The sequence below is a fragment of the Pempheris klunzingeri genome, chromosome 11 (assembly GCF_042242105.1).
Source record: "Pempheris klunzingeri isolate RE-2024b chromosome 11, fPemKlu1.hap1, whole genome shotgun sequence".
Taxonomy (NCBI): Eukaryota; Metazoa; Chordata; class Actinopteri; order Acropomatiformes; family Pempheridae; genus Pempheris; species Pempheris klunzingeri.
This window is the reverse complement of record NC_092022.1, coordinates 24,388,891-24,414,953: the sequence shown is the minus strand read 5'-3', so window position 1 is coordinate 24,414,953 and position 26,063 is coordinate 24,388,891. Positions and strand designations below refer to the sequence as shown.

General features: G+C 41.0%; 1 protein-coding gene across 1 annotated transcript; it reads right to left on the bottom strand.

The window, feature by feature from the left end:
• Nucleotides 1-9,944: 9,944 nt before the first annotated feature.
• Nucleotides 9,945-15,765, bottom strand: gata5 (GATA binding protein 5). The gene is made up of 6 exons (XM_070839704.1): nt 15,212-15,765; nt 12,690-12,859; nt 11,168-11,296; nt 10,802-10,886; nt 10,465-10,592; nt 9,945-10,099 (listed from the first exon to the last, which is right to left on the bottom strand). Exons 1-6 carry the CDS (start codon nt 15,729-15,731, stop codon nt 9,980-9,982), a joined length of 1,152 nt encoding a protein of 383 aa, XP_070695805.1. The 5' UTR covers nt 15,732-15,765; the 3' UTR covers nt 9,945-9,979.
• Nucleotides 15,766-26,063: the final 10,298 nt, after the last annotated feature.

Here is a 26,063-nt window from a genome sequence, read left to right as displayed (position 1 = left end):
TTTGGGGTGAACTGAGCTTCTCCAGTGAGGGTCAGAGCTGTGCGCCACAGTGCCAGTAAAGTTAAGAAGACAACCTTTAGTGATAGCTTTCTGTCTCTGAGATGGTGACCTTCCTCCCATTAATACATGAAACACATAAATGTTATATATATTTTCATCATCATTCAGTCATATCATCTCGCTGTGTTCTTTTCCTCTGCAGTGGTTTAATGGCACACAAAAGGAGAATTAAAGTCCACCCACTCCTAATGTTCAGACAACAGTAGTGGATGGAAATGGACATTGAATGAATTCACATTCCTGATTCACAGAAGAACAGCTGTCTACTGATTGTGATCTAAAGGAAGTGTGTGATTCTCACAATAATTAGAAATCACACAGAGTATGAACAGAACTTGAGTTACTGTACTAACTAAACAACAGAGAAACTTCAGCTTTGTGACATTTTGAAATTACGACTAGACGGAGAAGTTGGATCATCTTGACAGCAAAACTTTGGACATGAAGTCTAATTAAAGTAAAGTTAAGAAGTGGCCTACTTCTATATGGGGACATTCTCCAAGAGACGTTTCTCTAATCCCCTACCTCAGTAAAAGTAACTGTGTTTCCTGTTTACATGATATTTCTGAAATCTACTTGGTGGATCCTACATTACTGACTGTAAAGCAGTTACTTGAATACATGTAAATGCAGCAAGTATTCAGTCCAAATTTCTATTAGTGAAAAAAGTCAGGTGAGGTTAGTGAAAGGTTAATGAGTGGGAGGGAGAGACAGACAGGTGAGGAATGAGGAGCATGCTGGAGAACAATGCTCAGCTCACCTCAGAGTGGAGCAGAACAATGGTGACAAATCAGACACCTCCACGACCCCAAAGCAGCAGTCAGACAGACGGAGCAGCAGCACATGGTGCTACAGTGCTAGACAGCAACAGATCCCCAGAATCATGCATAGAGGTCACTACAGTGTGCAGCTATTCAAAAGCTGTTTTCTTCTATATGCATGAGTTTTGATGGCACAGTTGCACATCAGCCACTACAGTGAAGCTACTGCATCATCTCACACACTGACTGCTGCCCAGTGGGAAGCCACTGCAAGTGGAAAAAGAAAGAGGGAAACCAAGATGGCTGACAGACAGACAGAAACACCAAGTTGCTCATTTTTTTCTGTTCAAATCTTCTATAAAAAAGAAACCATGCAGGTAAGAAAAATATGGTGACATCAAGTAACATCTAAGGAGTCATGCAATTGCTAAAATTTCCAAGTATTGATTTTATGTCCACTGAATTGTACATCATGCACCACTGGCTATATTTCAACTACTGGACATGTAAATATATCTTTATAAAATTTGGGTTGAACAAAAACAAGTTCAAATCTTGTTTTTCAGCCTAAAGATGAATAAAAACACTTAGTAAAAAAAATCCTGATCAAATCCGGATCATAATTCATGCATGAAAGCGTTAATACTTCTATTCATCCATTCAGTACTGTACATTACTGCTAAACTATTCTATACTGTTTCAACCAACATCAAGTATCACCAAACTAGGGTACATGTTGTGTACAGTAGGTGAGGTGCTTCTTGTAGTGCTGGTCACTTTTTCATTCTAATAATCAATATCTCAGACTTACTGTAACTTCAGTCTTCACAATCCTGTGTATATGTTGGTGTTTTGGATGTGATGGATTAATCCGGATTAGCTACCTTCTCCAACGCAGCGTGTACTTTGGTTTATGGAGCCCTTGTTGTATTACTACCTTTGCCATGCTTGTTCTGTGAACTCTGGACTGCTGAGGACGTGTTCTGCTGCACACATTAGTCTTTAATCAACCATATACGTAGTGGTAGCTATAGTTGGTACCAGAGGGGTGGACTCGAGTCACATGACTTGGACTCGAGTCAGACTCGAGTCATGAATTTGATGACTTTAGACTCGACTTGACAAAATGTAGAGAGACTTGCAACTCGACTTGGACTTTAACATCAGTAACTTGTGACTTCACTTGGAATTGACCACACACACACACACACACACACACACACACACATACACTATAAAGTCATTGCAGTTTTTTCAGAAGTGATAATTCAGATAATTTTTTAGGGACTGAGGAATTTTTTTTTTAAGTGATGACATGTTTGGAAAAGGTTAAGGCTAGATTTAAGTTAAGTAAAGTAAAAGGGCCTGTCTAGTTGAAGGTGAAAACTGCTTTGCAATATGATGTGAGATCAATAGAATACAGGACAGAAGCTGCTGTCCAACTAGTTATAGTGCAGCATGCTATGGAAATACAATGTCAGCACTTTTTGTGCAAATTACATTTGCATTTGTTTTTTTCAAATGTGTTTGAACAATGTTCTTGCTAAAAAAAGGTTTGAATAAATACTGATGTTGTAGCATACATGATCTGTGTGAATATTATTTCTCTGTTGTTAAAAGGACTCGAAAGGACTTGAAATTCAAATGGTAGGACTTGGCACTTGACCTAAGACTTGCCTGTCTTGACTCAGGACTTGACTTGGGACTCGAGGACAAAGACTTGAGACTTACTTGTGACTTGCAAAACAATGACTTGGTCCCACCTCTGGTTGCTACACACACACACACACACACACACACACTTATATCGAAACAGATCAGTCCTCAGTAAAGCAGCTCAGTGATGAGCCGAATATCCAGCATTGCTTTTTTATAATGAACCCAAAAGTGTTCCCCCACTGTCACAGTTTTAGAGAGGATGCCAGTTCTCCAGAAACAAAAGAGCCGTGACGTCTAACATAACAGAGTCGGCGTCCAGTAGTCCAGTAGTCCAGTAGTCCAGTAGTCCAGTAGTCCAGTAGTCCTGTCCTGCCACTTCATCCTTTTTACACACACGTTGATTCTGCTCTGTTACCGCCTCTGCTGCCGGCTCAGAGGTGGAACAACAATGACCCCCACGTTCCCCTGCGGTGGAATAATGGCGCAACATTCCCGCCTTGAAATGGCAGTGTAAAAAGGGGCTACTGCTACCCCAGCCTGACATCTCTTCAATCCATGTGTGTGTGTTGTAATGATTTTATAATTCATTCTAAAAGTTGAGGCAGTTGAACAATGATGTCTGAATAAAGAGCAGTGACGACAGTGTGCCTACTATACTATGGAAACCTGTTTCTATCACTTGCTACAAATATCTCAGGGCAGGTTTGGTTTTCATTTTACTTACTTTCAGTTCATTAATAATTCAAAAATAAGTATATCAGCACTGGGTCATGGCCCAGTTGTTAAGCATCTCTGCCAGAGACGTTAAGTTACACCACGCTCTGGATATGTGGCTCCACATTTGTATGAAGATATGTTTTCCTTTGGTTTCATTGCTTTTGATTACTTGGTTACTGAGCGACAGTAAGCCTTCAGAATGCGATCTGTTTATTATATAATATAATGTAATATATTCCCTATCTTCTAACTGTACTACAGGATTACCAAAGTGTCTTTGTCATTGTTAGAGCGACAGGCCTCCTGAGACTGTGAGTGTTTTATCTCTGTTGTCCTGAGGAAACAGAGGACTGAAGCTCAGAGACGCCACAACACACCACCAGTGATTAGAGCTGTATGAAACAACACATCCCACAGGGACAGCGTCAGGCTTTGGCTGGGAAAAATATTCAAATGTACTGTATATCTTAGTGCAGCACACACACACACACACACACACACACACACACACACGATTTTGTTCCTGTCACACAGAGTAAAGAATAGGACCTCAGGGTGAATCACTGAGCAGACAGCTGGCGGAAGTTTTGATTTAAAGGCTGAAAATTAGTTGAATAAATGTGTGTGCTACTCCTGGACATCCCATAAGCTCACTCACACAGTGCACACACACACACACACACACACACACACACACACACACACACAAAAGGCAGTACGCCACAAGGACCACAGTACAGAGGAGAATATCCTGTTTGGTTGGAGGCAGTAATTGAATGGAACAGTCAAGGAGTGGAGCTCTGGGAAAGACTGTCTGCAGCTGTAGACAAAGAAGAAAAAAAGCATTTCTCACTATCGGCTGCTCTTATTATTGCTGGACTGTGGCCCTTTCCCCCACGTCTGTCCAAGAATTGAGCTGTAACACTGCGCACACACATTTAGCTGTCGCAGAGACGTCCAGGAAGACAGAACGCTGCTGAGAACCTGAGGGAAGGGGAAACATAGGGCCCTCAGGAGCTGAATCCTCTCTTTGACAAAACACACACACACACACTTACACGGTGAAAGAGAACCCTCTATCTTGTAGAGCAGGTCAGGGTACGAGGAGCTCCGACACACCAAACTCCAAATTGTTAGTGACTCAGCAGTCATCATGGCCCTGACACTGGCCTGACCCCAGCCTTGATGCTTTCAGGTCTAAATCAAATCCAAGGTTTCTTTGTCAGCAACTGACTGCCAGCTGAAATGAATGCATTGGCCTACTTAACCTAACAATAGTAAATTACATGTGTGTATAGCAGGAAAAGCAAAGGTGGGCAGACTGTACTGCAGAGGGACAGGGTGAGAACGCCTGGCCTCACTTCATGGTTCTGATTTAGTCTGAAGCCTGGAGCCATGTTTAGCAGAGCACATCGTTTACATGTTTTATCCTCTGGCTGCTTTACTGTCGCATTATGAAGTAGTTCATCTCCCAATCGATGTGATTGTAATGTTTTGGAACTAAAAACATGTGTCTATGAACATTTCTAGATATGTGTAGCCTACATCAACGTTACTGTTTTTTTTTTAGCTGCGTGTGGTGCATTTGAGGCCCTCCTGGTATTCTGACTGAATATAATATGGGGGTAGACTATAATAACCATTTTCTGGTTATGAAATAACCCAAAACAAATATTTTACCACACACCACATATATACGTATGCATATATGAAGGCTTTTCTCATTCTCTGTTCATACTTCTACCTATGCAAACGAATGCACTAATATATGAATATAACCCACATAATCATGAATAGTGGATATTCCCTTTATTCTCAGTGTAAAATGCAATATTTTAGGGTAGTTTCAGCATTAAAGTGCATTTTGATATCATTTCTAATGAGAAATATACATTTTATTTTCATAATCATCATTCAGTGAATGTATTTGATGTTTGGTGTGTTAGTTATTCTACTGTTGCTATGGTGGTTGCTATGAATGCTCAGTGTCACTTAACTCTAAAGCTGTATTGTTTCTCTAATTTGTTATTCATTTCTTAAAATATTACTCGATATCTAATCATGAGATTTGATCCTTTTTTTTCTTTTTATTTGAATTTTATCAGTCGGCATCTGCCTGGTGGAGTGGGCAGTTTGATTACTACTGTACCAGACATCAGATAATACAGATAATATTTTTTATTAACCTTTTTTTGACCCTAAATTGGAAGAACTACAACATTAGTGCTTATTTGAATGAAGCTGAATGGCGCAGCTGTAGGGAATTGTTGTTTCAGAAACAAATTAGTGTTTTCCCCTGAGTTGGTAGTTATAAATACTGAACTGAGAGCACACAGAGGAGTTTAAGGGGACAGTAAACACACGTGCATGATCAGATTTTAAATATGTAATTGTTAAATGGGTGATAACTAATTTTAATCAAATTGAACCCATATTTAGCAGTGCCTCGAGTCATTGACTGTACTCAAATGATAGCTGAGGTTAAGAGCTCTCTCTAACATGTGCGGAGCCGCTTCTGTTGCACTGACAATACGAGATCAATGTCCGAATGTCAGTATTTTAAAGCAGAGGACATCTTCATACTTCATACTAGTTACTATCAAGGTCAGGACAACGTATTTGGTTTAGCTAATTATTAGCCAATATTATCAGGATGTGTCTTGGTGTTCGCTCCAAAAAAAATACAACACAGAAGAATTAAAACAGACAAAAGTTAGAAATGAAATTATGTTGAATCGTTAAAATCTATTAACAGAATGGAACAGTAATGGGAAATAAAAAACTTGAAATGAAATGTTGACTACACAAGGGAAATACGGTCGTTGCCATGGACACAGAAATGGAGTGTACGAACATATAAGAAGGTGACGGGCACATAAATTAAATGTGACATGGTCATAAATGATTAAATCATGTTGCATGTCATGAAAGCAGCAGCACAATCTAAAGTCCAGTTTGATAACACAGAGACACAAAAACGTTATAATGCTTTATTGTTTTAACAAAGATGATTTCATATTAAATGAACCACAACCACATTTTCATGGAAGTTTACGATTTAATGAGAAACTTTTCACATTTTACAATCAGCACCGTTTCTTAACGGGGACGGTGGATTTGGGTTGCAGCTGACTGGCGGCAACATGAAATTTGAATAAGGCCCATTGACGGCAGACAGTAATGCACCTCTGTAGCTTTACACTCTATATAATGGGCAGTCTTGATTTTTCATAATAGAAGAAAAAATAAATCAAAGCTGATGGCCTTAACATCGACTCGTCACATTTTTGAGTCATTAAAGACACTTTTTGTTTTGTGAGCACACATAAATCAGTTAAAGTTACAGTTTTGTGACGGCTTCTTGAAGCAATGGTGGCTGATCATGGGTAATGTGGATTTTGTTTTTTGATTAATTGAATTAAATTACAACATAATAACACTGATACACACATTTCTAGAAATGTTAATATAACATCTATTTTTGGTTCAGAAATGTTGAGGTTCAACGTCTAGTGTGGTTTGCAGAAACGTAAAATACCAACATTTCCTTCTGCTGACCTGGTTTGTTTCCAGACACCCTGCGGAGAGTCTCAGCGCCATAAATTAAGATTATAATGTACTGAATGGGGAAGATGTTGTGACTGTTTCTCCTTTATTACTTTCAAGTGCTTTTACACAGCTATGTTGGAGATAACGACTCTGCTGTTACCAAATTATTAACCAAACAAACTTTTGGCACTAGAGAAAGTTAAGGCATCACTAGAAACGCTAGGATTCATCCTCTGGGGACCATGGATGGCAAAACCCATGGTAAAGAAATGGTGTTACCTATGTACTACCTATTCTTAGATTTTGATCCAGAGCTACACAGGAGCCTCGAGCATGAATTAAAAATAATAATGTCACCTAATATAGTATTATTAGAGATCTGACTGTTGGTCATAATCAACCCAGTCACACGATTCTGACTAATTAACCAGGCGTGTAATCTTTTTCCTAAAGATTCCAAAATATTACTGAACTCTTTTCATGTTATACTCCTACAGGTATTCTTAATTTCAGTTTCTTTTAAAAGAAACAGATAAAGTCAGAGGCAGGTTGATATTGAGATAATACAGGAGGTTCCCACCCCCACACACCTCATTCCCCCGTCACACTCCAGAGGTTTTACTGTGACATGGCCGTAATGAGGCCACTCAATTCACAAACAATTGAGTGTAAATGCGGCCCGAAGAATCTTTTGTTAGTGGAGGAGCTGTCTCTTTAGCACATAGCCCTCACTGAGAGAGAGGAGCTGGAGCTGATAGCTGAGTGTGTGTGTGTGTGTGTGTGTGTGTTTGTTTAAGGATGGAGTGGGTCGGGGTGCAGGTCCTGACTTCAAGGTTACCACTGTTGAGAACCTCTATTGAACTGACACCTCTGCTCTGTAAAAAAGTTTCAGTGTTGATGCTCAAATATCCACTTTAAAGGTGGAGTCCCCCAAGTTTCTATTCATCAAAAAAAAAAAATCCCAGCTTCCCATTACTTTAAACTTTTTAATATGTCGATGAATTGTGCTGTTTTGAGTCATTATTTCATTTCCATCTCGTCCTTTAAACCTCCTGCTGTTCATTTCACACACACACACACACACACACACACTTCTCTCCTTCCCAGACAAATAAACTCGTGCGTCTGCATCTTCACATTGTACCACAACAGGCCTCTCCCAGCAACAGATAAGACGGCAACAACTTGGCCAATAGTCATAAAGCTGAGCAGTGCTGTTGGTGCACCGGTGCCGGGATGTCGCCATGGCGGCAGTAAAGCAGCAGCCTTGTTGCTGACAGGCCCGTATTTTCCTCGACTGCGCGGCCACCTCGGACCAAGCCGCCATAAAGCAGAGTTGGAACACAACCTTTGGTCGACACACTGTCAGCTTAAGCAACTGGCAGGAGAACACACCCTCCTTGTACACACACACACACACACACACACACACACACACACATGAATTCACACACACACACATATATATACATGACTGTGTTCACTGGATCATAAATCAGTGTAGTGCAACCATATAAATACAGCACAGTATGTATAAAGACAAGAAATACCTAATTGTTTCAATTTCAAAACCTTCTGCTCCACTACTGGCAGGGAAAGTTCAACTAAACTACAAAAAAAGATTTTATTTAAAAAATATATTCACATTCTAGGATTGCAAATAGGTGAGATGCTGATCTCTTGTAAGTTTACAATAACCACCAAACTGACCATCAACCTGAGTCACTTCTGGGTGAAAATAGTTGTCTAGGTAACGGATAGTTAAAGCCACTCCAAGAGGTAGTAGTAACAACACAAACCGACCCACACAGAAACAGTTTAGTTGTATGAAAACGATAACGTAATATCGACTTTTATCTAATCAAGCGTAATAAATAATTTCCACTTTATAGCTCATTCATATGAATATATTTGGGTGGAGGGGGTCTAACTGTTGGGAACCACTGATTTATGACATGAAACTCCATCCCTGAACTCTTCATCCTCTCATGTACACTTGAACATGTTTGTGAACAAAAACCCAACAAATGTTCATAAGTCCGATGAGTAAAATGTGAATCAGTTTATTAACCTCAATAGATTCCAAAGAGCATCAAAAAAAAAAAAAAAGAGAGCAAACAGAGTCCTTCAGAGCATTATAACAATAAAATTCCCTCACATAACGACAAAATACAGACAATAAAATTAGATTATTATGTTTCGAATAATTTCACACTCTTTTGGTTTTGCTTTCTATTTTTGAAATGTAAAAATTGACTCATTGCACTTTCATTAATGTCGACTATTAAACTGATAAACTCTGATATGTAGTCACGATGTCAGAATCAAAAAAAAAAAACGATTGGTCCTGATTTTCGGATGAATCGTACAAGACGCAGTTTATATCGGTCTGCGTCTCGTAAAAACAAATCACTCATAATCTAAAGGCCGTCCAACACACACACACACACACACACACACACACACACACACACACACACACACACACACACACACACACACACACACACACACACACACAGTGAGCGGTGGACTAGAACTGCTGGTTTAGTGTCCACTGTGACTTTTAACTGTCCTTATCTCAACATAAATAATGTGCCTATAAAAGTTAATCATCTACACGTTGGGAGTAATGAGACGTCTTCAACAGTCATAAAGAGGAATTTTCTGACCAATTTTTCCGCTTTTCTTTCTGTGGTGACTTTAACAGGTTGACAACGACCATCACCAGTGACAGCAACATAAAGTCAATGAAACTTAAATCGGTTATCAGTTATTACTCTATCCATGTCTCTTGATTGTCCTCGCATTGGTGTATTTGGTAGAGATTTCTTTTAGAAATAGGTAGTTTCAGCTGAAGAGATGTGGCTTGTTTGGGTGTGCGTTCAGGAGAGCCAGAGTCAGAGTTCAGTCCCGGTTCAGCTGTGTGTGCTGTGGATGACACACACTCATCCTTTCGTAAGACTGCAGTCCAGGTACCCTGTGTCCTCGCTGAGCTAACGTATGGTCCAGGTGAGCTGTGAAGAGCCTGTCGGTTACAGAGCCGGTGTGTTACGGTGTATGATACGGCAAGTGGATTAGAAGTCCTCGGGTCAAGCGAGCCTGAACACATGCAGCCAGTTTAACGTCTGTACAGCACTGTTTGTGCACGGCTCCAGAGCCGTGAGGGACAGTAGCAGGGTGGAGGGTTGGCCTCCACGACTCGTGTGGTGTCAGTACGGCAGTCCTGCTGCTCACGCTTGAGACAGAGCACACCAGGAGTTCTGTGAGGCCATGGAGGTCGGGGTGAAAGGATAATCCTCATATTTAATGTCCACATGTCCTGATCCTATGCTGTCTAACTGAGAGGCCGTCTGCAGGGAGGAAGGAGACAATTCAGCTGAGCAAAAATACAGAAAGGATCATCGATGATTGAGCTGTGCTGCACCATCAACTGTTATTTAACTTTAAGTATCGACTGCTCCACAAAAGAAGAATGGCTTTCAGACAGTTATGAGGCAGCAGTCGATGGTACAAACATATCCTCTGCTAACACACTTTGAAGGTGAGCTAAAGAAAAACACTACTTTGTGGATCTAAATGAACAAAATCCCATTTAAATCATCAGATATTTAAAGTCACCTACTAACAAACTAACACAATGACATGCTTGTTGCCACTTAATTGAGTACTTTGGCCTGTATGCTTGTGTGGCAGTTTGTGTGGAGAGGTGTTTTACCTGAGAGGCAGCTGTGACGGTCTGTCCAGCGTAGGGGGAGGGGGCCATGTTGGGTTCGCTCTTAATGGTGGAGGCGTGTTCTGAGACCGAGAGGGAGGTCGGGGAGCTGGTGTCAGAGGTGGTGGATCCTGAAGAATCAACAATATCATAACGATGTATTAAAGATGACTTCTGCTGTGCTGATTCTGGTTCATGAACACCGTTAACTGATTTAAATATTTAAACATTTTAGTCCACGTCATGGGATTTGTAATAAATCAAAGTGCATCAAGTAGTGGAAACTGTTATCGTCACTTATTTATTCACACACTTCATCCTCTTCCTCTGTGTATCCTACCTGTGGATGTTTTATTCTTGGGCATCTTGGGTTTGCGCTTCCTCGTCTGAATGCTCTCTTTCTTCATGGCCAGAGGTCTGGGCACCTGCAGGGAGTACAGCAGCACTCATTAGCTGAGGGTGCCTCCCAGTCCCTGATCCATCAGAGGCTACAGTGTCACGACAACCCACACAAGCTCCCCTCCCACACCGCCGCTCTGATAACAATGACCACGGTGCCCTTGGAGAGCGTTTAGACTGCAGCACATTGTGAACTGCTGCCTACTGTAAGCTTGCTGGAAGTTAGTGAGGAAGACATATTAGACGTTATAGCCCAAATAAAGCAGTAGAGCAAGTTAACAGAGCTGGAGCCTACAGTGTGACCCACCCCGTGCAGCTTCATGTAGAGGCCACAGGCGTTACACACAGGCTCTCCCTCAGCGTTGCGTCTCCACAGTGTGGTGGTGCTGGTGTGGCAGTTAGTGCAGCAAAGGCCGGCTCGGCGAGATGTGGTCTGCTGCAGGTGAAGAGGAGAGAATAACATTCAGTGAAAAGTGTCTATTGGAGGCTGGAACCCAAATGAGAAATCCCATATCTCACATCTTTGCACTCCTGAGCTGCAGTTTGAGAAAGTTGAGATGAAGCATTTCCTTAACCTTTAGAATGAATCACAGGATGTGAGTATGCCATTTGGTAGCACAATGTGGAATTATTCCTCCACATACCCATGCAGAAATTCTGATTACTCATTAGTTTACAACCTCTGCAGACAACATAACGAATAAGCGGTGTGACTATCAGCTTGATTTTGCACAGCAAGTGTGGAGCCGAAGCACCACACAGCAGCAGAGAGTCACGTTGCTCTGGAGGGCCTCGTCTAAAAACGGCCCGTCCAAGGGCAAGGTCGCTGCAGGACAAATAAAAACAGCCCAGCGGTGGAAGGAGATTGTTGGACAACTCACACAAGCCACAGCTGCTCTGGAGAGGCAGGTTCCTGGGAAACACACAGCCGTGACGCCCACAGCGACACAGAGCTTTCTTTATTTTCTGAATACTCTGTTACCTGCGTTGCTATTTGTCTTACTCTGGCGTATTAACAACACACATTACCGGGGAAATTCAGATCTCTTACTGGTCCAAATATACAATCAGGAAGGTGAAATAAGTGGGAGTAAATAACAAAATAGCTGAATTCCATTTAGCTGCTTCAGTTTCAGTGTCCTGGTGATGTGCATGCTGTCACACTGTCACAGCTCACCTGAACCAGCTGCCTGTGATGTTCAGTAACAACTGTGCTTTTCACTACTATGACAAGTTAAATGTCTGCAGTGAAAAATAAAACATTCCTCAGTTCCTCCTTCTTTAATTTGAGGGTTTGCTGTATCTCTAAGTTTGATATCAGTGTAAACAGAACATGTTTGGATTTTGGAGATAAAAAAGCAATTTGAAAACTTAAAGCTTTGGGCTTGAAAAACTGTGTGATTTTATACAAACTATTGTTTTTATAGATAGCTGCTGCCCAATTTATACAGTGCACCTTATGTATTGTTTATAAAATCTTCATTTGTAGTGTAACCAGAAATTATAGCTGTCAAGTGGCGTAGTGGATGTTGGCATTAAGATGAAAGCAGCATTTTAATGTTGGGACTGTTTTATTGTTAGTTATTTTAAATTCTACCAATATCACGTTTCATTAACTAATGAAAAATGCTGCTCTGCAAAGAAACTTGTCACCACAGCTGACTGATAAAAAGGGAAATTCTCGGTCTGGATTCCAGTGGAGTAGAAGAGTGGCATCATAAAATGTAAATACTCATCTGAAGTACAAGCACCTGAGAATTGTAGCTGATAAATGTACCGCCGCTTGCATCCGTCCAGTGTTGTGTGTTTCTCCTGTCCGGGAGTCTTACCAGTCGTTTCTGAGGTTTGATGAGCGGCCTGTTGATGCCGTTCATCTTGTGGTAGAGGCCGCACGCGTTGCACAGGTAGTGTCCGGTGCCGTCCCTGCGCCACAGCGGCGTGGACACGGAGCCGCAGTTGACGCACTCCCTGCCCTCAGTGCACATGTCGTCCACCAGGTCTGAACACCGGAGAAAAGACTTGTGTTAGAGCGAATCCACGTTGTAAGGAGAGTAATTTAACCCTTTCATGCACAGAGGTCACTACAGTGTGCAGCTATTCAAAAGCTGTTTTCTTCTATATACATGAGTTTTGATGGGATAGTTGCACATCAGCCACTACAGTGAAGCTACTGCATCATCTCACACACTGACTGCTGCCCAGTGGGAAGCCACTGCAAGTGAAAAAAGAGTGAAACCAAGATGGCCGACAGACAGCCAGAAACACCAAGTTGCTCTTTTTTTTCTGTTCAAATCTTCTATAAAAAGAGACCATGCAGGTAAAAAAAAATATGGTGACATAATTTTCCAAATTTTCCAAGTATTGATTTTATATTGGGAGGAAATTATGATTAATTACATGTCCACTGAATTGTGCATCATGCACCACTGGCTATATTTCAACTACTGGACACGTAAAAATATCGGTATAAAATTTGGGTTGAAAAAAAAAAAAAGTTCAAATCTTGTTTTTCAGCCTAAAGATAAATAAAAACACTTAGTAAAAAAAAAAATCCTGACTGAGGTTATCATAATTTATAAAGGGATTAATTACTCCATCACTGTACAACTCGAGCAGACAGCTGGATTAATCATTTATTTATTAGAAAATATTCTGGGAGAGATTTGAAGTGTCCCTTTATTTATCCAGTCTGCGCACTGAGTGAATGTTCGGGCCTCTTTCTTATTGCTGTAACTTTTCTAAGACAGTTATTCTGACCTGATCAAGCTGTTCCGTGTTTCTCCTCTGACAAAATTCCGTTGGATCTAAAATCGTAATCTGGAATAAACAACATTCCTGTTTCAGAGATTTCCTTCTGAACTTTTAAAACTTGGGGAGGGGGGGGGGGGCGTGGATGGGGGCTCTGGTTACGGGCCAATGCATGATGAATTGCCAGAGGAGGAATTTAAACCCCCTCCGCTCCCTGTGACGAAGAGAGATCAAACCCCCAGAATGAATCAATAGGGAGACTGACTGATGGAGGACTCTGTGTGAGGAGGGCCAGGGCGGCGTGTTATCAGCCTGAAGGATCCAGGGGTCCCCTCCATCCATCACGCCTCTGACACACGACGGACTCCTGGCATTAATTGCCCAAATTCCTAATCCCCCAATTTAGAGGGAGACCTGAGGGAGGACCGCCGGCATGTTTGACGCTGGCGTGAGGCTCTCTTGCTTCTTTTGAACTTGTAGTTGTGACCCTCATTATTCCACAAGAACAAAATTAATCCCCAAAGAACTGGAGGTTCTGCGCTGCGCGTGATTTAAAATTAAGAGCTCAAATACTGTATATTCACTATTAATTACACCACACAGGAAATATCATAACGATATTAGGATAAACATTAAATATTGAGAAATATACAGAAGATGATGTCACACTACAAAATAATAAACGGAGAATAGAATAAAATGTTTGGCTCGTGCGCATTTTAGTGTGAAAGTCCCTCCTGAGTCAATCAGCGACAGACAAACGGACAAAATTAGATTTGATCATCAAGTTTGAGAGGTGCGAAACAGTCTGAGGACGAAACCATCAAACTGAACGAGCCTCCCAACAAATACCTGAAGCACCACATCTCTTTTCTTTTTTTTTTTTTTCCTCGTCAGCTTCAAACGCCGATCTGATCCAGGTGATAACTGCTCTGTGTGTATTCCACGTGTCGATGTGGGATTAAATCAGCATTTTAATTGATTGTTATTAGTGACCCTCACTTCTCAGAATGTGGATTGTCTAAATGTTTTTTGATTAAATCTCGCCCTTCCGACCTCATGGAACAACCACTGCTGTTACAGGCCTCTCTGTCTCCCCCCTGAAATAAATATCAACCAGTGTCATATAATGTCCATAAACCAGGCCTGGGAGAGCTGGGATGATCGAAATAACGAAAAAATACTAAGTAATGAGAGGATATTCTTAGATAAATGTTTTCAATTACACTAAATAAAAGTAGATTTAATTCTAACATTACTGTGTTTATGATTTTTTTTTTTATTATTGAAATAAAATTCGATGGTAAAATATGGACGAGGAAAGTCGTTGTCAGTGTTTAGAGTCCTGCAGGCCTCCGTGGTGCTGTTAACCTGGGCCCAGGTGAGATTTTACACTGTTAAATAGTTTTTTTTAAATCCCCCAATTCGATTTTAAGACACATTTAAACAGTAAATGAGCAGTAAGCACTATGTCCGCCACCAGAATAATATTATCTCTAATAAAAAAAGGCTCCACTGTTCCTCACACGGATATGTGCGTCTTTCTTTTCAAAATTATGATCATACATTTTAAGAATCAAAATTCGGAGAGGGGCCTGCTTACCCAGACTGGACCTCCTCCCAGACAGTCCTCCATGCCGTCCCTGCAGACTGATCACTCCGCTCTCGAAGGGTCCCGGCGTCCAGGAGGACGTTGCCATCTCCGGGCTCATGTACGCGTACGGGCTGGAGTAGGAGCCTCCGACCGAGCGCACCAGAGCGCCTCCGTACTGATCCCCCCGAGCGCCGTTCCCGAGAACCAGCGGGCTCTGGTAGGTCGCGTCTCGCCCGGTGTTGCTGCTGACCGGCGGGCTGTGGGAGTAGGAGAAGCCGTGCGGGGGGTGAGGGCTGCTGGGCGCGAAGGAGGAGCCGTCCGTGCCGGTCTGAGGCCAGCCGTGGTGCCCGCCGAGGCCGTGAGACTGGTGGGGCGAGTCGCAGGTCTGCAGGTAGGGCAGCGTGGGCAGCATGGCTGGGACTCTGGTGGTGGGCACGTAGACCGGAGAGCTGGCCGTGGGGTGGATGTAATTCCCGGTGTCATGTGAGTAAGGGGACTGGTTAGAGGACAGGGCCAGGCTTTGGTACATTTTCACAACTTTTTACGTCCCGGTCGGAGAATGGAAAGTGTTGGGCTGATTTCTGTGGCTGGTCTCAGTCCCGTGGGGGTGATGCTGGACTGGTCCAACCTCTCCAGCGGAATCTTTCTGTGCCTTTTGAACAAAATGACTTGATGAAAATCTTCCTGTCCTATGAAAGAAATAATCACAGAAATATTTTATAAGCGTGAGCCGCAGGACAGGATGCGCTTGCTCTCCAAGTCTGGCCAAGTTTTAAGGACACCTGTATTTCATCTGCAAGTTTTAATGCGTTAAAATCCCCCAAAATAAAATCATTCGCTTGTTTTTCTGAGTCACGCTTACGCACAGGAAAAAGTTCTGAGAAAAAAGTTCACCAGTGATTCAGTCTCATCGGTGATATTTCACCTGGAGCGCTCTGACTGACATGAAATGGATTAAAATGACATTAACGATCTCAGATATCTGTGCGCGCAGATAGAGGCGACTATCAGCGGCCCCAGACATCCTGCTGCTCCTCATTAAATCATAACCATAACGGAAACCAAATCAAACAACACAACAGATAGCGCCATATCTACCACGCATATATTTTCTATCAATAGCAACTCAAATCACATAAAACGTTGATAATAGCTTGCTGTGTATAGGAGGAACACCGTTTCTTTCCAAGGGCTCTCAGTGTATTATCTCACCAGATAAGGATGGCCGGGTGATAAAGCAGTCCGGTCCTTTAGCCGTCCAAACCCCAGTAGAGGAGCGCAGCGGGCAAACTGTGCCACTCCGCTCAGATGGAGACGGACTAGGGAGCACCGCGGAGCGTCTCCAAACACCTCTGGGTTTAATGCGTAAAAGTTGCGCGCACTGATCGGAGATCAATGACACCAAAGTTGTTTTTCGGCCCAGGACGACTGCAGCGTTTCTCTTCCTGTCGGTGTATCTGGAGATAGTTACTGTCGCTGATAATTGCTGATATGGGTGTGCTCCTATTCGCTCCCCTACTGGAAAATTTGTACGGGAGGAAAACACGTGACGCAGTCCGCTGCTTCGAGGTAGGCCCAGGGAGGGAGGGAGGGAAGGAGGGCGGTAGGGAGGGAGGGAGGACCCCTGGGTGTCAGAGAGAGGAGGAGAGGGCCCAAAAGCCGAGAGCTGAGGGGTGCAAAAGTTCCAGCTTTAATTCCACCTGTGTTCACCATTAAAGTCTGTTAGAAAGAAGTGGACACGTTTAAATCCAGATGTGGAGGATGAACCTAACACACGGCAGGAGGCTCAGGAGGAGTTATCAATGAGGTTATGATGATGATGATGATGATGATGGTGATGATGATCCAATTCTAATTCACACTATCACTAAACCCAGTTGGACATGATGCTGACCACAGCTGTTCTTCAATATCGAATTTATCCCAAATTCTAAAGTGGGCCAAACTTTTATTTTTGTGAGTGTGAAAGAACGCAGCTTCGTTTGATCCTGATTCAATCAGCGCTGTCTGGAACACACAGACACCCAGTGGAGCAACATGCGGTGGAAAGAGAGAGTTTTAAATGTGACTGACTTCTCTGTAAAAGCTGCTGTCCGATAAGAAACTGCGGCGATAAAACTATGAGTTGACGCTGTCAGCCATTTAGCGCCACTGAGGCCCGAAGGGACGACAGCGGAGAATCCACACTGGCGCTAAAGAGAAGTGAAAAACAAAAGTTTATTTATTATTTACGATTCCAATGCCACAGATGACAACAGTCCGCACTCACACAGGAGCTTTATCCTGAACGGCCACATTAATAACCTGGATGTGGGGGGTGATTTCCACTATTTTCTGTATTTAAATAAAAAAAAGGATAAATAAATAAAAGATTCCGTGTTTCTCCCCAAAAAGCAAAGGCCCTGAAACAGAATGCAGGCCCTCATGAGGGAGAATCAGATGTACGGAAAACAGAATCAAATAAGAATCCAAATAATTGAGAACATATGAATATAATTTAGAAAAATTAAAATCTGTAATAATAATGATGATAATAATAATAATAATAATAATAATAATAATAATAATAATGCAATGATTAATTATTTGTCAGGAAAATTAAAGACAACTTTCCCACAGTTTGGGCCTGATGAAGATGATGAAAGTGAAATGATGAAGAACAGTGAGTGAAAACGAGCTGTTAAGAGACAGCAGTAACATGGAGGGGGGGGGGGCATGTTAGTTTATATGAACATATTAAATAATTACAAAAAAAAATCATTACGTTTTATTTTTATTTTATTCTACTTCTATTTTATTTTATTTTATTTTTGCATAAGTGCACTGTGAGTGCAAGTGAATGTTAAAAAAGTAAACTGTTTTCTTTCATTTCTCTTATTGGAATATTTTATTTTAGAGTTTTCAAATGATGCAAAAACATCACAACTTTTATTCCCACTAAAAACTAAATAACACAATTCACAAGAAACACAAAGGAGGTGATTAACACTATTATTATTGTCTCAATTATTGTCTTATTATTATTATGGTTATTATTATTATATTGTTATAGGTGTCACTCATTTCCTTTGGATGTCTGGAGGCTTGTTGAGATATTCATGGGACAAGAATATTCCTCACTGTGCTGGTAATTCCTGTGTTGCTGAGATAAAATGAGCCTCCTTATCTTGGGTCTCTATTCTAATCAGAATTGGGACTTCATCACTCTCACATTTATAACCTGGACACAAAGACAGGTTTGGATATCATCTCCAGATAGAGCACACTGAAGTGATTAGAGGGCAATAATACCATTTAGCTCCTTCACTATCACCTGAAGTTTATCAACGTATTTCTACATGCGAATATGTGTATAAAGGATGTCATTTAGATAGGTCCTAATAGATAGATAGATAGATAGATAGATAGATAGATAGATAGATAGATAGTCCACAGCACAGACTCTGAGGTCTGTCACATACACAAAGAACACATGTGACTCATCCTGTCATTCGTTAATAGGAGGCAGCTCGACGGTTTGTCGCTGAATAAAGAAAGAGAGCAAATACGTGGCCTCGTGCTCTCTGGAACCTTTCTGAGGCACCGCTGTAGAGTCTGGGAAGTCTGACTGGATTAACCTGCTTCACACAACAAAGTTATCCTCTCGTTATGCGGTTATTCTTTGTTGTTGGATTGTTTATTTCTTTGTCTTCTGTTGGGTTTTACCATGTAGTTAGGGTAAGTGAAGGCACCCTGGACATCTTTAAACCACTGGATTGTTCAACAATGTGTTGGACGTGTTATACATTTTATAAAAAAGGCCGGTTTGTGTCTGTTTCCCCTGCTTTCAGTCTTGGTGCTAAACTGTCTCCCAGCTCCAGCTTCATGTTTATCAGTCAAGAGAGTGATGTCACTCTTCTTGTCTGACTCTTGCAAATAATCATACTATTCATTTAACTCAAGATATAGTCATTAAGACATATAGAACATAGAATTAATGTACCAATCGGTAGGTAAATGTATGTACTGTTTTTTTAAAGTCATATGCATCCCTGCACCACCGTCACATTCATCTGATTGGACAAATAGTTGACTCACATTCAAATATTACTGCCTTTAGCTGCCAGTGCTGACCAAAAAGGGAAACAAAGAGACATTCTTTTACTAACTAACAATACACTGAGCAGTTCACAATGAGGCTGAGTGAGGCGACAACCTTTCACTTGCATGAGCAGATATCACATTGGCTCCAACTTAAGCTGTGGCATTTCTAACAACTGATGCTTTAGTCTTTGTATTGCAATATTGTATTCAATTCAAAATTTTGATTCCACTATGGAGGATAGAAAGAGACAATGTCAAGCCCAGAACACACAATTTGGGGGCTACCAACGTCAATTTTCTCACCTGACATAAACACACCATGTTGTTATATTAAATATGTGAGGATACTGTTAATGTGTCATTGTTTAAGTCTTATTAAAGTACAAATGTGTTTCAAATCTGAGCATCATGAGATCACAAGTTGTCTTTTCTTGTCTGCATTTCCTCTGATGCACATTTGCAAGCTGAGTTGTTACCGTAGTCCATTCTGCGGCTCCACTTTGGAGTTCACGTCTCGGTAAACGTCTCCATGCAAAACCAAGGAGGGCAGAGGGTGAACAGAATAAAGAGTGAGAACACAAGGGGCGGATGCATTTGTTTAACTTATCTGTAAAGTCTCATTTAAAAGTATAATACTAATACTAAATATTAAAGTATAATACTAAAAAGATAAACCAAAAAAATCAGACTAAAAACGTACTTGTAAAAATATAAACACCCGAGCTATCTTGTGTTTTTATGCTTTGTGTATATGAGCTCAACCTGACACATTTAAAAGCTTTGGCCTGACAGCGTGTCACTCCTGAGCTGCACAGCATCACTTCATAAGACTGAGAGCCCCCGATAGACAAAATCTTAAATAAAATATGCACTTCCAGATCTCTAGTGACTGCATTTGAAACACACTAAATGTTAGTCAGTGGGGTTTTGGCTTACCCAGCATGTATCCAAGGCCTCCATGGTGGTGATCACTCCCCCCTCTGCTGGCTTTGTGCTGTAGAGGTGTTCATGTGGTGCACACTTGATGAAGGATTCTCCGGCTTCATCCTTGCCGAGAGGTGGGAAGCTGTAAGAAAAGTTTGGCATTTGTCAATGAATGAAAGAATATTATTTTAACACATTAATGTACCAAATAATGTGCATGAAATGTTGCACAAGACATTCAGATTATTTGAATGTGATGGAGCAGAAGAACCATTTGATGTTAAAAACCATTTAGTTGAATTATTATTATAAACCCTTACATATTTGAAAGGCCTATTTAATGTTCTATACTGCATTACTGCAAAGATGTAAAAAAAAAAAAATACCCACTTTATATTCAGGTGGAATAAAGGGAAAAAAATGAATATAATTTCATCCAGTCACAGCGCGGTGGATGTGCAGAGAGGCCGAAATTATTATAATAAGACCCATTTGTCACAAAAGGATACTTCAAAACATGAAACTTAGATTCTCCCAATGACAAATTACAAGACAAAGACAGCTGTGGTTAAAGAAAAATAGAATTCCAACAGAGGATGACTCTCAGTTGATGCAACAAAGGATTATAAATTTTACAATACTCTTTACCAAAAAACTGGAACAGCAGTGCTTCTTCAAACTGTAACAGATGCAAAACTGAGTTTGGAACCTGCACAGGTTCAAAACTAAATGTTCAAATGTTCTTTTAGCATCCGTTCATAGCCGTGCTGAGGCTGGGTGATCGCTGCAATATTAGAAAAATAAAACAAGCAATTAGTGTGTGTACTCAATTTGTTACTCAGCTCATAAATAAGCACACAAATAAAATGTGCATATATATGTTATATATACACACACACACACACACACATATATACATAACATATATAAATTAAACATAAGCAATAATTAAAATTCAGTTCTTATTTCACAGTTTTTATTTTTCATATTAACAGTCTGTCTGAGTTCATATTCATTTTATTGTTTTTTCTCCCTCGTCTTTCAGCCGCTCACATCCGTAACAATCTTAGTCGTGTCACCTTGATTTTATTAATTCACAATTTATTTCCGTATTTATTTCATGGCTACTGATTCCTCTACTTAATATTTAAAACTCTGTATGTACTGTAAGGTGGCAAATAAAAGCAATGATGTCTCTCTAACCCATCAGTGTGATGCGTAGGGACGACCGCCTCCTTCTACCTGAATATTACAGGACTACTTCAGCTAAAACGTAAATAACCTACACAGGACAGCAAAAGCTGATTCAAAGCATAAAATATCAAATGAAAATGCAGGACATCACACTTCTCTTTTATAATTTCCCCTTCCTCTTCCTTCTCTCTTTGCTTACTGTAACTGGTCGTTAACACAGATGAGAAGAAACACCACCTGAAATAGAGAACATTGATTCCTGCAGACCATTGAGACGAATGGGAATAATACAAAGGAACTGAGCAGAGTAGGATGGGACATTCCTATATGTCTGAGTTACGTGCAACCTAATTATAAGTCATCAGTGCACAAAAAAGTGCACGAAAAGCACCTAAATCTACTACATTTAATACAGAAAATGTTATCTGAATTTATCTATTATATACCACATTTACATTTCATAAAACATGAACACAGTAGCACTTTATTTGAACCTCCCTCAGCATTTATAAGAAGCATATAAGTGTATGTAATATGTGGTTTAGAACCTATTATGGTGAAACTATAAGCAAACTAAGGGACATTATAAAAAGCTGCTCTCTCTGAGGGCAGAAACAGACCATCCACTCAACATGTCCCACTTATAATGACGGGACATGACTAAAGGGATGCAAAAGTGTTTGACAAAACAGAAAAGACTAAAACCATGTACAATCAAATGAGCACTGGCTTTCCCTTGTGTGACCTCCTCCTTAGTAACGACACCGGGGGGTTTCAGTCCATTTCTGTGCCGCTGACACATTTGCCCCAACTATAAACTCTGTGTGCACCACAGACTAACTACAATCTTTCACCCCTGAGAAAAAGCCAACAAGATGGTTTAGCACATGGAGTAATTCTCGTCTCTCAGTGCTGGAGTCAGATAGCGCCCTAATGAATGAGGTGATTGGTGAGGGCCCGCTCCACCACAGCCTGATATACACAGTTCATCATGGCGCTCCACACGGCTGTGTGTCGGGGGGCCCGTGGCACTATTACAGCTCCCCCCGGTCAGTCTGTGGTTATGTCAATAAAAACTGGGATCCACAAATGCAGCGCATTCCCGATGCGGGCCGCATATCTGCTCTTTATGTCAGTTTTTGGTAATGTTTCTGTGGACTGACTGATAGGCCTCGTCCACCAGGGAGGCATTGTCTCTGGATAGAAATGCCTTTTAACTTTGATCACCCTCTAATGCGACGCCACTGTCCTTTACGGCTACATTCTTTGGACTGGAATGGAATTTCAGCCTCTATCTTTATTTGACATACACATGCCTGCAAGATAAGTTGGGAATTTTTCAAAGGTATTTATTGTCTATGAGAGAACAGACTGAAGTTATGTGTGCGCTCTCTTGTCTTGTTTTAGAGACTTTTTCTCTAATTTGTTGTCAGTGGTGCAAATTGATGCTATGATCACTCCAGATAAGATCTTCTCAAGTCTTCATGCATCACCGAGAGAGTGCTGTTCACCTCTAAATCATAACGAGCAGTTAGCAAAGACATGTTGAGTTAGCTGCGATATGGCTGGTGATGGTGTAGAAGAGGGTTAACAGAGGAGCTGACACGTAGACAGGAGTGAGGAGGCTCAGATACCAGTTATCGTTACGGCTGGCTACATCTGAGCTGGATTTGTCCTCTTAGCTTGATGGCAGATGACATGATGTGTTCTCATATGTGGGGAGCATGTTCAAATCACGTCTGTGTTCTGTGGTTGAATATGAGTGATGTGTGGAGGTCTGGGGAGACAGCAGAGCGTGATGTATGGGTACAATCAGTGTGCTGTGTGTGTGTGTGTGTGTGTGTGTGTGTGTGTGTGTGTGTGTGTGTGTGTGTGTGTGTGTGTGTGTGTGTGTGTGTGTGTGTGTGTGTGTGTGTGTGTGTGTGTGTGTGTGTGTGTGGAGACAAAATGCACAGTCTGGCCACAGGGTACAGAAAATCTATCAGAGATGGACATGATATATGATTACATGTTTTTCTCCCCTATGATGCTGTTTGTCCTGTTATAAATGCTAAATATGGATTATACTTGATTTATCTAAATCAAATATGCAGTTCTAAGAATATTGATCATATGGTTACAGTCAGTCTGCTGTGTTTTGTCATTACAATTTACTTCAGTTGAATTGTAACAATTGGAATGATGCACTGACTTAATACAGCTGACAGATCATTTAACTCATTCAAGTCAATTTCTGCTGAAACACGACTACATAGGCCTATAATGTTTGGAGTTTTATGGAAAACATGTACTAGAGAAAAGTGCTGTATGTCTTTTACACACTTAAAGGTAAGTTGTTCTGTGTGTGAAGCTCAAAAAGACTTTCTGTTGGTGACTCATTCCAATAAACAAAAGGAAAATATCCAGCATTACGAGGTAAAAAAAAGAGGAAAAAGGTTGAAATTCCACATTCAGATAATATTTAAAAGACTGTTAACTGTGCTTTTGCTCAGAAATGTGCGGTTCTCATGTGTCGTATACAGTTTACATCATGAGAAGAATGCTTTTCAGCTTGTCCACATCAAAAAGTTGAAACCTCAAACTCAGTTCCTCTGTATGTCTGCTATTTTGTGATGATTGTCTTTTTTTCTGATGAACAGTTGTTTTCTCCACAAGCCTTTCCCAGACTGCTGTGGCCCTGTGGAGCCATGCAGGGTGGGCAGGGGCTCACCTCTTCCCCCTCACGTCGTGTCTCTGGTCTGTGCTGTGGTCGGATCATTGCAAAAATGTGAACTTTCTCCTCGTCTCTTCCAGCTCACCCTCAGCAGACTTCTCCCAGAAACATGCCAGTGTACACACAGAGCCGATAGAGAGGAAGAAAGGATTTGGAGGGCTGGAACACGCCCCTGTTGCTCTGCTCGCTCGCTGGGGAATGTGAAGTAGGAGTCAGGCTAATCTCCAGCACCCATGAGAGACTGGCTCCTGTCTGCCTGGCTGCCACTTCCCTATCTGTGTGTTTCATTTCAGCCTGTCAGGCCCTATCTGCGCCGCTAGTGCTGCTGCTACTGCCGGGTTCAGGCTCAGGGACGGCAGGGCCAGCAGAGTATTTACTCACACATACCGCTGGGAATAAACATTATTGTTTATTGTCTCTCAGGAGAATAGTGCTGAGTTCATGATCATATTGTGTTCATATTTTATGAAATCCTCTCGATGATTCTGAGGCAATGTAAAATATAAACTAAAAACGTGTTCTTGTTTTACACGTGTAAAATGTTTGTTTGATGTAATGCATTAGAAATTTACAATTTACTATTAAATATGATTTTGATTCTTTCATATGAATACAATTACCATATCCTGTTTTACATTATTATTTGAACAAAACTGAGAGTTTACAGCCACACTTGTTGCTCTGTGAGGCTCCTTCATGAATTCATTAAAGTTTACTGAAATCAAACTTTTTAGAAGGTCTTTTATAGCAAACTATGTTCTACAGACTATGTTCTAGATCAGGGGTCACCAACCTTTTAGAAACTGAGAGCTACTTCATGGGTACTGAGTCATATAAAGGGCTACCAGTTTGTCACACTCCTCTGAAATAACAAGTTTGCCTTTAGTTATATATAATTATTAATGACACTCATCTTTGTGAAGACACTGATCACGTTAGTGATTTCTCACAATTATCAACAATGACTTAACAAGGTGGGAAACAGATAATATCAATATTACACATTTAATTTCTATTAATCTCAGCAACTGTTTAAATTTTCAGATGATCACTTCTACAACATGTCATAGAACAAATGTCCCATTTTCACTGCCCACTGACAAAGAGCCTTTAAACACATCACCATGATAACTTCTCCGTCTGAAAATGCCTCCTTCTTCTTCTTTATCAGAAAATGTGTAGCTCTAAACGAGGCTTCCGGCCTCCTGAGAACAGACTGCTGCTTACCCAAAGCTGCCGTTAGCTCACGGGCTGTTTCCGCCCGTCGCGCGCTTTCCGGTGGGTAGTTAGCATGCTAGTCGCTAGCTAGTTAGCATGCTAACTTTGTGGCGCGTAGTGAAGCGTCTCTCCACATTGTGCCGCTTTGTCGTCGCCCCGCAAATGAGACACACGCAGTTTTCTTTCACAGTAGTAAAAAAAAGAACTCTTCCTCCCATTCACTGTGAAAATGGTGAGTTTTCTTTCTTTTTTCTGCCATGTTTTTTTGGGTTAGAAACCGCATTCAGCTCCTTCATCTTCTAGCTAGCTTACTCTGCACGAGCGCCAAAGTTTAGTCATGCGCACAACACTGACCTTTGAACACGAAGAGGTCAGAGGTCACCTAAAACTATCTAAACTAATTATTTTATTTTTAAGATATTGTCATTTTCAAATCTATATAAATGCAAGTGTGATTAAAAAAAAGAATAGCAACAGAAAAAAATTAAATTTTAGACGCAGCTCACTGGTGAGTCTGCGGGGTGACCCCTGTTTTAGATCATGTTGTAAAAGCATCTATCTTAGTTCACTTCTGCTAAAGTACGGAAGTGTGTGGATGACATAAAAAGTAATTTGTCTGTTTGATTTTGCACATTTTTTCTGATCTTCTTAGTTTATAAGAATCCTTTTGTAAAGGCTTGTGATTTTACATTGGGATCTGATGGTTTGACTGTATTTCATTATTCTCTA

Excerpts from the sequence above, each read along its gene's own strand:
- gata5 (XM_070839704.1), bottom strand. The coding sequence starts at position 15,731 with ATGTACCAAAGCCTGGCCCTGTCCTCTAACCAGTCCCCTTACTCACAT. Across the intron at positions 10,887-11,167 it reads TCTACATGAAGCTGCACGGG|GTGCCCAGACCTCTGGCCAT; the intron begins GTGGGTCACACT and ends TACTCCCTGCAG. Across the intron at positions 10,593-10,801 it reads CAAGAATAAAACATCCACAG|GATCCACCACCTCTGACACC; the intron begins GTAGGATACACA and ends TTGATTCTTCAG.